The 13,682-nt window shown below is 37.3% G+C and overlaps 1 protein-coding gene across 5 annotated transcripts in view; it reads left to right on the top strand.

Moving 5' to 3' along the window:
* The first annotated feature begins 2,382 nt into the window (after positions 1 to 2,382).
* The window catches only part of TASP1 (taspase 1), a 76,080-nt gene continuing 64,780 nt past the window's right edge, over positions 2,383 to 13,682 (top strand). For 4 of the 5 annotated variants that reach the window (XM_005428045.2, XM_005428043.2, XM_005428044.2 and 1 more), the window contains exons 1-4: positions 2,383 to 2,603; positions 4,278 to 4,345; positions 5,815 to 5,883; positions 13,454 to 13,574. In XM_005428045.2, coding sequence (XP_005428102.1) covers positions 2,459 to 2,603; positions 4,278 to 4,345; positions 5,815 to 5,883; positions 13,454 to 13,574 — 403 coding nt within the window. In that variant the 5' untranslated portion in view covers positions 2,383 to 2,458. The remainder of the gene's footprint in view (positions 2,604 to 4,277; positions 4,346 to 5,814; positions 5,884 to 13,453; positions 13,575 to 13,682) is intronic. The other variant, XR_004082460.1, reaches the window with a different exon arrangement.

Here is a 13,682-nt window from a genome sequence, read left to right as displayed (position 1 = left end):
ACGTCACTGCCCCGCGTGACGTCACGGGCCGGGCGGCGGGAGCGGCGCGACGCCGGGAGCGGGATGGAGGCGCGGGAGGGGATGCCTCGACCCGACCCTAGCCTAGCCTAGCCTAGCCTACCCTCCCCTCGCGCGTGTCTGTGTTCCTCCCAGCGCCCGTTCAGGAGTCCGAGTGCCTTTTGCAGTGCACTCGGGGCTGTTGTGGTCAAACCGTTTCGGGTGCTGTTCTCCAGCAGTCACGCTGTTGTGTGTTCTTCCACCGTTCCTGGCGCTGTACGGATGGGGAGCAGGAAATGGGTAGCAGGGAGGGATGAAGTCAAGAGCGGTGGAAGTCTGACAGTTCAGGAGGGGGAATTGATAAATCCTAAAAGAGGCTTGGAAGGGAAAAGTTGGGTCCAGTGGGAGCTTAACACGTGGAAGCAGCAGGTTTGTGAATGGAATGTGAAAGGACTTGAAGAGCAGTTTGAGATGGGAGGTGTTTAAGAAAATTGAGTTGGTGTGGAGGAAGTGTTACAAACGGAAGCAAACGAGAGAGATGGGTTGTCTGTATGTTCTCTGTAGAAATAAACACATCCTTAGACCCAGCTCTGTGCAAAGGCCTTGTTAGGATTTTCAGCCTGCAGCTACACTATTAGTAAGTCTTCAAGTGACATCTCCATCTTAGTTTTCAAAAGCTATTTTGTCATCATTATTGCTTTCTCTACTACCACGCTATTTCTTCCATTTCTGGGGGAATTTAAATTCCTTACTTGCTGCTCTGTCTGTTTACTGAAGTCTGTGCTGTGCCCTTGTTGCAGGAGTGACTTTCTGTAGGGTGTAGCAAGATGCAGCAAAGAGGACCAATGGTTGCTGGAGCCATCTTTACTATTATTGGTAAAAAGGAAGTAAATGCAGTGATGAATACTTTAATCTTAGCTCTGAAATTTTTTCAAGTGACCATTACAATTGGATGCAATCCATAAACACTTTCTCTCTGTAGAACCTGTATATTGTAGTGGCCTTTCATTTTTTTATTAGGACATATATAATTACAACAAAAAGTTCATACTTAATTTTGAAAAGTAAATTTATAAGTGTATGAAGATTACTAGGTATGTTTAGCATTTAAGAAGTAATTATGGTGAATAAGTAACTTCCTCCAGAGCTGTGCTGATTCTTCTTATCAAAAGAATAGTTATGACAAACCAGCTGGTTTGTTCTGTGGCAGTGCTGAATCCTGGTAAACATCATTTACATTGTTTGGGCCAGTTAAATGGAGTGGTGTTTAATTGCTGGAGTCAGCCATATAGCATTTCAAGAGTCAGTGGTTTAAGTCTTGTGCATTAAACATCTCATTTTTCCTCTTCTGTTCACCTTCCAGTGTTCTTGGGTTACAAAGTCATTTTTGAGATGGTAGGAGTGATAGATGTTATACTGGAATATAGAGGTGCAGAGTCAGAGAATGGTTTGGATTGGAAAGGACCTTAAAATTCATCTAGTTCTTAATATATGAACTATCTTAATATATTACAGAGATTTTCTCCATTTCTCCATTAGCACTACATGCTTATCACTTTCTTAAGTAATTCAGTGTGTGGAATGCCTCTGTTTTACCTTCTGAAGTAGACAAATATTTTTGTGTCAGGATTAATCTGTAGTAAACTGTGGATAAGAGCAGCAGTAAATACAGACAGTTTGTTTGGCAACTCCTGATAAATACATCATTGTGTATTGTTATTTTTTGTTTCACATACTGACAATACTGACAATATTTCCATTAGCTTTCTATAAACATTAATTTCCTTAGCATCTTAAGGGTAACCATCAAAACCAATAGAGTTACAAACTATTTGAGCTTGACTTGAGTAATCATGGTAGCTCTCCTTACCCAGATAAACATTATTTGACTGTTTTAGGCTTACTTGGTTTTGTTTTAGAAATATTTTGTCATTAAACAAAAGTTAATCTATTTTTTCTTTTCCTGCTGCAAATTAGTGGGGAATTATAAGGAGATGGGATGAAACAAAATAGAAGACTAGGAGTTCATTGTGGGTTCTTAAACAGGTATTCCCTGCATAGAAAGGAAAAAGTGTGGTGTTTTAAAAGTTAGTCTTGTGCAAGTTAGATGTGATGGCTGGAGAAATTAGTTGTATTGTCTGGCAAGATGATTAGGTTCAAGTTATGTTGGAGTGAAAAGGCTGCTTTCAGCTTGCAGCATGAGCTTTGATTATTTTAGATCTCATTAATGCTGTTGGCTAGGGAAGAGGCAGAACTTGGAAACCCTGCTTTGGAGAGGTGTGTTCCCCTTGGTTCAAACTTCTCTCTCAAAAGTTTTTTGGGAGGTTATTTGTGTGAAATTCATCTCTTGAAGTCAGTGTCTAACATATATATCTGATCTGGTTTTAGGATGATTTCTCTCCAGAGTTTATTTTTGAATGGAAGTGTGCTCCTTCCCAGTAGAAGATGGTGATCCTAATGTATGACCATGGAGAAGGGGATAAGTTCAGTAGAAGTGTTACCTTCCAAATCATCTCAGGTTACAGCTGTAAAAGTGGTGGTCAAAGAGCCCGAAACAAAGCAAACCCAAAGAGGGAAACGAGTGGGATTTGTGCTTGTCCATGCAGGTAAGATGTGGAAGCAGAACAGCAGCAATGGAAATAATGCATATTTTGGTATCAAGCTAGATACCAGCAAAAATTTTATAGTGAGTTTGGACTACTACTGTGCTAATAAAGTGACATTAACTCTGTGTTCAAATCTCAGAATGAGGAGTTTGATTGGAAGTTGCACTGGAAACTCTTAATCAAAATGTAGTTATTTGGGTGTTCTGGATGGTATTTTTGTTCTCCTTGACAAAGAAAACCCCTACATATAAATGATTATAAAATGTGGTATTCTGTACTTGTCTGCTAAGCTTGGCAAACCTACAGAATGAGGGAGATATTTCAGTCTGTTTCTTTACCTATGGAAAGATCAAGTGCAGTCCTTTCACTGCTGATGGTTCCTTGTCTAGCTTGTCCATGAGGACAGTCCAGCTAAGACCTTCTGAAATCTGCTTGGGCTGTTTGTTGCAGGCATCTTTTTACCCTTCTGACATTTCTTCTGATTCTATTTTTCTGATCTTGTTCATGTTTAAGCAAATTACTGTTTGTTCTTTCCACATTTAATGAAGGGCTTCTCTACTCAGATCTGATACAGAAATTATGTGTTATGTGTGTCTTGCTCATAAATTCTTCTTTCATAGGTTCTTTATTAAATACTATGAATCATGAAGTTAACAGTGCTTATATCTGGGTGTATATTTGTTTTGAGCATCCGTGTGAGTACATGAGGTGAAATAGAGCAAAGTGGCCTGGTCATGCCTAAAATATTTGAAAAGCCAACATGTTACTTGCTTTATAAAATCATTAAGGATAAAAAACCAGCCCCAAACCTTAAACAATTTATTCTGGATTGACATTTGATGACCCTGGTATTCTATTTTAAGGGCAAATCAAATTGCTCAGTATAATGTCCTTTGCTGAGTCACTTTGGTGTTAGTGTTAAAGCTTATTTTATTAGAGTTTCTCAAAATTAGTATTTCCAAAGGTGAGCAAGGGGAAGTTGAGATAAATACAAGCACGTTTTTAGGTGCAAAACCAGGTAAAACAGAAGTAGATTTTAAATATATGTTCCACTCTTGTTTTTCTGATGCTGCATTTAGTTGAATGGTGGCAGTGATAAACTGTTCAGCTGTGGAAGTAGAGGCAGTGGCTTCAAAGTAGGGCAGAATGGTTCAATACAGTGGGATAGATACCAAGACTGAGAATAAGAAAAAGGTGAAAAATCTGAATGATCTTCATTTGAAGGAACTCCTTGTTCTAAGTCAGGAGTAACAAGCTCTAAAAACATAGCATAAACATGAGAAAATGAGCAGAATTGTGGAAAAAAGAAAATCAAGAGTTTGACTTAAAATTGAGGGTTTTGCCCAATAACGGACAGTAAAGAAAAAAGCTATGCTGGAAATCCTCCAAGAATGAGTGAAACTGGAATCTCTTGGAAAGTTTTTATAGGAAAAGATTGATGCTGATATTTATACCTGCATGCTTCTGGAAATATGATCTGTATCCTGTATTTCACTGAGTGTGTTTGATTCTGTGTTGGAATGCATAAAGTTGTCAATCACTGATAGAAAAAGGAAATGCCATGTAATCCAGAATAAGGAACACTGTATCTGCCTGTGTCTTAAATCTCTATGTGAACTACAGGCTGGAGTTTGCTAGGTACTATAATATATTTTCCTTTTGTTTCAATTGCAGGTGCAGGTTATCATTCTGAATCCAAAGCTAAAGAGTACAAGCATGTGTGCAAAAGAGCCTGCCAGAAGGTACATGTCACCAGCTCCACTGTCCTGTACTGGGTACACAAGAAATATCTGCACTTAGCTGCTTGGGCTCTATGTGTTTATTGAAGGAAATGAGGGAAAACAGAGCAGAAACAGTTAAGATGATACAGAGACAGGACAGTGAGTGGCCATGAGATGCAGCAACATTCTCATCAGTGCTGGCAAATAACAGACACCAAATGAACAGTGGGAGAGCAAGAGAAGGTCACAGTGGTACCTACAGGGAGTATTCCTACAGCTTCCTGCACTTCTCCAGGGTTTCTGGAGCTAAGTATGGTATCTGTATATTGATTTCTTCCATGTCCACTCTTTGAAGTTTTTTTAAACTCTAGCATCCAGGTTGCTCTGTGAATGCAGGAGTTTCTATAATTATTTTATTCTTGATAGCTCTTACCCTCTTAATAGGAAGGGAGGTAGAAACAGGAAAAACAAAAAATCAAAGTTGGAAATGGAGAAATGGCAAGACTTTCATTTCCATTGAAATTAATATGTTTTCATCTCTTCCAAGAACTTTGCTTTGGAACTGGCAAGTCCTGTCTTTTAAGTGTTGAATGAGTAGCTGGAAGATCTCTCTCTAAAATTTTTAATGTCTTTTGCTTTCTCCAGGGAGAAGGAGCTTGGGAGCTTGGCAGGATTTTTAGAGGAGTCTCAGAGTTGGTCTCTGATAATTATCACTTTGTGTTACAGTTTGTTGCTCAATCCTAATACCAATCTAATTTTGTAATGAGAGGCCTCACAAATCATCGAAACTTAGCACTGGCTTTTTTAGCCTTAGTGAAAGTCGTTTTCCAGCTAGTTATGTGAGATCTGCTGTTGAATTCAAGTCCAGTTTGAGATTCTGTTTAGCTACTCCTGAGCTGAGTAGCCAACATCAATAACTTCTGTGAAGAACAAACAATTTCAGGTTTGTCTTGAAGCCAGAGTTGTTTTCTGGGGTTCCCTGAGAAAGTTTGACTGTAAGGTCTTGTTCAGTATGGATCTAATAAATACTATTAGGCTCTACAAGTTCACTGTTGTATATAATTTGAAGGTAACATTATTTTACATGATTTGTGTTGGCTTTAAATGAGTTTGTGGAGTTCTCTTCAATTTTATGGTAATTGCTACTAGAAATTTTTGTTGAGTCTTGGAAGGAAAAGTTGAAACTTGTTGACTGAAACATTTGGTGTTTGAGGATATAAAGTATAAAAAGTTATTTTGACAGAAATTTGACTATGCAGAAATCTGCTACTAAATGCAGTGTCACAATGTCACAGTAGTAAAATCATATCTTCAGATCTGCCCTTAATATGGTTCATACTGTCTTTTTCCAGTGCTTCTTGTTCTTACACCCTCTTGTATTTTAAACTAATTTGGTGAAGATTTTATTTTTTACAGGAATAGGAAAATGTAGGGCTCAGTCACAGAATAATAGAATTTCCTAATCATCAGCTAAAACTTGTGTTTTACAGGCAATTGAAAAGCTACAGGCTGGTGCTCTTGCAACAGATGCAGTGACTGCAGCACTTATAGAATTAGAGGTATGAATTTCTGACTAGTAGTAAATATACCTCTTGGGTAAATCTTGCCAGACCTTTCTGTAAGGGTCTATTAAATGGGTTCATGTGAATTTTTGTTTTTGTGCTACACTAATTTTATGTTTTGCTTTTCCACTGTATTTTGGTGTAAGTGTGTTTAAGTATTTTATAAAAATGCAGACTGAATAAAAGTTATCTAGTTGGTGCAATTTGGTTGTCATTTTAGGTATGCCTTATCAGATAGTCTTTAACCTTTAAGAATAAATGCAGTGATTAAAGATTTATTGAACACTTTGTAAGGAACTTAATTTCTGGCTTGCTGAGTGCAGACAGGTTGTTTTGCCTCTGCTTCTTAGAGAGGGAAAATATATCCTACTGGTTCTGATTATTATGACAAAATATGTGTAGAGGAATAGGCCAGTAATGTTTTTATTTCAAAACAGTACTTGTTAATTAAGATAGAACATCTTGATGAGCAGCTGCTGGTGAGGTTTTTGGAAAAGTGTCTTTTTAGAGTGATGAGGTTTTTATAGCATCTGCCACAGTGAAGGTCCCCATGAAATAATGTAGAAGTGGGTAAAGCTAAACATTTCTGGGTGGTAAATGAAGCAGTTTGGTCATCGTCCCAGATTCACTAATCACTCCTGACAGTAATGATGGAAACAGGTATTCTTCTTCTGTAAGTAGTTACTGCTTTTTCCTCTCCAACTTTATTAGTAAAAAAAAAACAAGGAAAGCAAGGTAAGTGTTGTGCTGTAAAAATAATTTCCTGCACTTGGAATTTATGGTAGTATTCCAAGAGGATTAGCAGTGGATTTTCTTATCCAGATGTTGGGAAAGTGTTCATTAATGTACTTGGTGGGGCTGGCGTAAGGCAGGCAGTAAGTGCATACTTCAGTATGTGTTAGACATGCTGACTGGGAGCCAAGGCTTCAGTCACACTGTGAACTTGGCAAGTGCCTTGGCTTTCAGCCCTCCTGTGGGTCTCCCTGAGCTGTTCAAATATGCTTTCATGTGTTATCTTACACATTAGAGTATAGCTCACAGAAAGCAGCAAGTATCTCTAATGGGATTATTTACCATGCACTTCCCTAAACTCACTGAGGCTGCTCTCACTCCATGAGACTGGTTTGTGTGTCAGCTCCCTCCTCAGTGGAAAACAAAAATAAAAATCTACTTTAGGTTGTGATTTTTATCGTGTTCCTGAGCTACAGAGAAAAACATATTTTGAGAAGCTTAACCGAACAATTGCAGATCTCTTTGCAGCTGTGTCTGGGGTAAACAGTTTGTATGTTTTTGTTATCCCCAAGAGACTTTTCTTTTTCTTTAGTAGATTTGAATACTCTGAAGTAGCTTCTGTAGAACAACTTATGGCTGTAAGATGAAAAAGTTTCTTCCAATTACTCCAGTCAGAATCCTTTTTCTCCTTATCTGTCTTGCTAGTTATCTGTCAGCTACCGTGCTGATGCCTGCCATCATTCTCCTTTCTGGTTTGCCAATTGTCTTAAGTAGTATTTTTATGTGTTCTGTTGCACAAAACCTTTTTTTTAGCTTTTTCCTGTTTTTAATATAAAATGTTATTTTGCTCAGGTTGTAGTGCAGTCAATGTAATTAATGTAATTAAGTTAATGTAATTATTTGCTTTCATTTATTCATTAAGTGATTTATATAATCTCTTAGTTGAAGGTTCTATCTGTTACTGGAATAGGGAGTACTGAGTTTGGGATTTGGCCTTGTAGCTTAAAGTAGTTACGCAGTTACATTGAGAGAAAGTCAAATTTATACCCAAACCAGAAAATGATGTGGTTGGCAGTTTTTTGGATCTGGTATGAGAAACTCCCCAGTGTTAAACTGTCAGCTTCCAAAATATGGAACAGTTTGTATCTGCTCATACCTCGTTCTGAGCACCACCTCCTGACATCTCAGTCATTTCTGGAGCTGCATCTTCTGCTTTATTACTGGTGGTTTTTCTGTTGCTCTATGGAAAACAAACCGCACATGGCAAGTTCAACGAAGCAATCAGAATAGTTTTTCTCATTAATTGCAAGTTTTTATTAGTAAAAATATAGCTTTGTGTTGATGGTGTCTCTAGTGAGCTGTCACTCCCTTTTGTTTAAGCTTTAGCATAAACAATGTGTTTCAGCATTTGGAGTTGGCAAATAAATAACAAAAATCTGTGAAACTGTTTGTGTTCTTGTCTCCCTGTAACACAAATGAAGGTGCAGAACAACAGAATATTGTATTAAATAATAACAAATTTCATTGTAAAATATACTGACTGTAACTTCTTGATATTTTGGGTTCTGTAGGACGCATTGCCGTGAGTTTATCTGAAATATTTAATCACTCTTACTGTTCTCTCAGACTTTTAATGCTGTATTCCAAACATTTGTAATCTTTGCGAGGCACAAATCTTTTCATGGAAATCTCACAGAAGATGAATTTTTTTCCTCAGTTCCGCTCAATTACAGAACTCCTGTTACAGAGGATTGCAGCTCATCCAAAAGGCATCACTTCAAAGAGTTGTTGAGGCACAAGAGTTGCTCTTGATCTTTTATGAGCAAGCTGACAGTTTGCTTGTGGTATGCTGTCTGAGTTTTATTTTTCCAGGCTCTAAGTGCAGAAAGAATATCCTTTCTTTGTTGGACTGTGCAACTCTCAAGTGAAATGCTGTTCTGTGAATACAATAATGATGGTAATAGTTAAGTCAAGGAAAAGATGGATTTCTTTTGCAAAGGAACAAGACTGACACAGAATATTGTTAAAACAACTGTGCTGGTCTTCATAAGCATCAGCTATATTTGATAAGGTCATTAAGGCAGGTGTGTTTTGTAGTTTGAGAACTCTGGTATTGCAGAGAAACAAACGCATGTGTTACCTCTGTCAGCCTCTGGTAATAAAATGGTCTGGACAAGGTATTTCATAAGACTCATTATTTACTCTGTTTACTTTCACAGACACATTGTTGCAGCACTGTTAATTTTTGCACTCTTGCTATCAGCCACCATATGATGCCTGGATGTTTCTTGAAACACAATGAAATTATTAAACAGGTTTTTTTTGTTGGGGGAGGAGGCCCCATACAACCCACTTAAAACGTGCTGTTTTCAGAAAAACCACATGTTGATTTGCATTTATGTCTGGTTGTGAGAAAGTTATACAATTTCAAGCTTTTCTTTGACTATAGAGCACTTAATGAAGTCTACTGATCAGGTACTAGGAACGTACAGTGGTTGGAAACAATGATGAAGATTTCAAATTGTTTCTAAGTTGAGTGTAATCCTTTACTAATATATATGTAGAGTACTTTTTTCTTTATCTGACTTTAGTAGAACATTCTTTATGAACATCATTTGAATTGGGAGTTAATATGATTGATGGGGAAGCAGATGTCACATTTTGGGTCCAAGTCTCCTTGCTACTAAAATTGCTCAGTTTATTTTGCGTGTTGTTGTAGTGGATCCATGCAAAGAATGTTTTGTACCTATTACACTCAAGCAGTGTGTTTCTATGGTTGTCAGCAAAATTTTGTAGTCAAAGAGCCTTTTTCTTGAGGATTTTTTTTTTAATTATTATTTTCCTAGTAGTTAGGACTTTTGAATATACAGTCTTAATTCCAAGGATTTCTCTTTCAAGGAGAAGCATCTTTGTTGTATTAAGGCAGTCACCATAGATGAACTTCTAATGGGAAATGAACTGGAAGTTGTTAATTCCAGTTAAAAGCATTACTGTGATGCTTTGCTGCAGAGTGAGCAACAGTAATTTGTGACAAAAGTGTTGTCTAAAAACATTTTTGCTCATGTAATTGAAAGGGATGTGACTCATCCTCATAGATTATTGATCGTCATGAAATTCTCACAGAAAAATAACTTCTAAAATTACAGTATATGGAAAGAAGTGCCTGTAGACTTTGAATTTGTCTTAGAAATTACAAATAAGCCATGGCCAAAACTGTATCAAGGATGGATGGAATGTTCTTTCATGTTCATTGAAAACCAAGCCTTTTAACTGTTTGCCTAGATGTGTTACAGAGCTGAGTAACATCTTCAAGCATTCCAACTTTGACCACAGTTAGAAATTCCAGGATGCCTGTATTTGCTGCCAGAACATTTATAAGTACATTTTGAAGTAAAAAGGATTCTGTAAATAAAAATGATTCCCTCGGAAGCTTGAGAGTTTTTGCAAGATGGGTAACTTGGGAAAACAAAACTCTTATTTCATGTCTTAAAGCTTTCTTACCTCTTTTGCTACAGGTTTGCATGGTAAATTAGAGACACTTTGTGGAGTCATTGCCAGGAAGTGTAGTGTTTTTCATGTAACTGAAGAGTTACATTGTTAAAATTCTTTGAATAGCCATTTGTTTGTCCTTTCTCTCTTCTTACTGTTCTGTGGTGGCAATGCTTGTGTTAACTTGCAGAGCTCAGGCTTGGTTTGTTTACTTGTCTTTTTCAGTTTCCTTAGAAACACAAAGGCTGATTGCTGCTGTGGTTTTAAAAAAAGTATATTCCTGAAGATACCTTTTTCTCTTTTCCTGTCCTCCCTTTTCCAGGACACATTCTTTGGCTGGATTTTTCCCCGTTCTATGGTAGTCAGGTCTTGCAGTGCTGCACTTTTCTGTGTGAGGGTATGAAGAGACTTTCACTTAGGTCAGTTTGTTTCTTGCCTCTTTAAAGGCATTCATGCTTCTGTTTAAGTGGCTCTGCATTCCTTGTAAGTTGTGAATTTTCATTTTAAAATACACCTTAATGTTCATGTGTTATATGCTTCCACTTGCATATCAGACTCTTGAAATCTTTTGGTCAAACTTTGCAGAGATTCATGTTTTCAAATAGAGATTGTATTTGTGTGGTGTATTTCATGTCTTTGCCTATTCATAGAAGTAGGTATGAAGGTCTTGTTTCCATTTTTTTATAAAGGTTTTCCCCCACCTTGTTTCAAAGGCTTTTATCTCACCTCAGAGAAACTTAGGTAGATATCAAAAATTCCGTGGGTTCACACCCAGTTTCTCTAAAACTGTTTTTAGATTGCCTTTCAGATGTGTGAAGATAAACCATCTTCCTCTTAGGAATTCTAAGCCTGTTTTCTTAATTGAATGCAATCTGATTCTACAGGTAGTTGAAACTCCACAGAAATTTTGAACAGATGCTTGGAATTTGGTCTTTATTTCTTTTTACTTGAGAAGTTACTCAAGTTGCTACTGGTAAGATTCCTTCTGAGTCCTAATATGAAAGTTACCCCACCAAAGAGACACCTGCAATATGATGTGGAGTTCTTCTTTATCAAAAATTCTGTAGTATTCTAATAAATATTCTGTAGGGAGAAATAGGTGACATTCTCTTTGTTCTTAGTTCCTCTGAGTAAATTATGTCTTGGTGCATCCTTGAGGTGGTGCCAGTGAAGGTGCTATGCCAAAGCATGTAGCATATACAGATCCTCAGAAATAAAGTGAACTCTGTATCCTGTATTTTTCCCTGGCCTCTTTTGATTATTACCTTTACCAGATGGTAGAGACCTTTGTGCCTTGAGTGCAGAGGGAGTCTGGACAGTGTTACCAGGACTTCTTTCTGGTGGGTCCTTCCTACTCCCTTGATTTGGCCATGACATCTACTCTTAGGATAACAGCTGCCTCTGCTTTGGCAGTGACAAATCTGTGGAGCACAACATTTTTCCTCTTTGCTAATTCTATTAAGTGTAATGCACTGAGTGAATGTGTTTGGACCAGAAGATGAGAGATTTGTCTCCAGACTCACAAGTCTTTGCACTCTGATTACCCAGGGGCAGAGGGCTTGGACAGCACTAGGGGCAAGCATTGGTCATCCTAGGCATTCCTGCTTTTACTGTGTCTTCCAAGTACCTTTCACTGTTTGCTTTCCCTTCCTTCCACCACTTCTCTGCTCTCTTTTTTCCTAAACTTCACTGACTTAATTTTCTTCATATTTGTAGAGCCTGGGGAGCAATGAAGCCAGTTAAGCCAGCAGCTACTCTGAATCTTCTGCCTTTTCAAGGCCATCATCTGTTTCTAAACATACTTTCCCCCACCCATCCTCTTTCTACAGAAAATTGCTTGTGCACTCTAAACTGTAAATGTTTCATTATTCTAAAATCTTTTTGAATTTACTTACTTGCTGTGAGGTGTTGCTGTCAAAATAAACAACAAAATGAATATACACAGTGAATTGGAAGAAGTGTTGTGGTATGGGATAAAATGGGATAAAATCTTGTGCTGCTTCAGAAGGAAAAAGCAGAAGATGAAGGTCAGTTTCATGATTATGTATTAGTCAGGGATCTTGTATTCGTGATTCTTCAGAAATATAGTGTTTTGGTGGCTCAAACACTGAGAACTCTTTGCATGTCTCTATAAATTTGAATCAACATCTTGCAGAACAGATTTTGAATTGACTCACTGCTTGCTGATTTGAAAGTTAATAAAAGCTAACTGACATCAGATTTATTTTTCATTTCTATGTGCTCACCTCTCTTGTTTCTTTAAATTCATTGCAAATTTGAATGTTCAAACCCCATCCAGTTAATTTTAAATGTAAGACAGAACTCTGAGCTGTTTCCAATAATTTGTGTCCTGGTTCAGCTTTTACTACTCATCAGTGAAATGAGATATCATATTTCTACAATACACAGGTGGTCTAGACAAACATTGTTCTTTGTCACATCAGATTATTACACTGTTATAATTTAAACATAGGAAACTCTGAAAGCATGCAGCAACTCTCTGAAATTGTATTTAGCTATTATTTCTTTGTCCTGTATTCCTTGCATATAGAAGAGGGATTGTATTGAGCTGGCAGTGAGACTACTGAACTGTGCTACTTTGAAATTTTGTGGTTTTAAAGTCCTGGGGATGCTCTGATGAAATAGAAGGGTAAAAATGGGGTTTAGTTTTAGCATGCATAAATTACTCTTTGACAACCTTGGGTTTGTTAAAAGCCACAGAAGGTGTTAACAAAAAAGGAGTTAGGTTTATGACATTGTTAAAATGTTGTTCCATAGTTTCTATGAAATAGGAATTAGTTTTTAGTCAAGAAGCTTCCAGACCACAGTCCCTGTGCTAATGGTCAGATAGGAATTTTACAAGGTGAGTTTTTAGTCATGGGCTTAGAATGTTCAGAAAAAGGACAGTTCTGTTTTGCTGTAGTGTCATACTTAGGAGTTTCAAAGGTAGACTGGTCTGTGCAGTGCTTATAAGATGTTATTTAAATGTTACTTGATGGGTTAAGGACCAAGGGAAATGTGTACTTTGGGGGAGGGAGAGATTATCACTTGTATTGTAAGGCTTTTGCTTGCACAGAAATGATCATCTTTAATTGTTAGGTGATTGGTTTTTATATTAGTGCATTATTACATTTAAGATATATCACAGCCTACAGAGGTGAAAGCTGTCCATTGTAGTAATTCTAGATGTTCTGTTCAAATTGCCCTTGTTTTTGTTGTGGAAGATTAAATTACTAAAATAAGAAAATGCATTGCACCAAGATCAGTGCCATCAGATCAGTTATACAGAGATTTAAATCTAGTCTCTTATGGATGTGGCCTTATAGTGTTCTATTCTTATTTTTAGGATTCTCCTTTTACAAATGCAGGATTGGGATCTAACCTAAACCTTCTGGGTGAGATAGAATGTGATGCCAGTATAATGGATGGAAAGTCATTGAATTTTGGAGCTGTTGGAGCACTGAGTGGTATGTTAATTATGTATTATAAAGCTAACTGCTGATTTAAGTGCAAAGATCAATTTCAGGGTTTTTGTTACTGATTTGAAGGGGGACACATTGTAAATTCTGCTGTGT

The sequence above is a fragment of the Geospiza fortis genome, unplaced genomic scaffold (assembly GCF_000277835.1).
Source record: "Geospiza fortis unplaced genomic scaffold, GeoFor_1.0 scaffold185, whole genome shotgun sequence".
Taxonomy (NCBI): Eukaryota; Metazoa; Chordata; class Aves; order Passeriformes; family Thraupidae; genus Geospiza; species Geospiza fortis.
The sequence above is the reverse complement of the archived record's forward strand: the minus strand, read 5'-3'. Positions and strand labels throughout refer to the sequence as shown.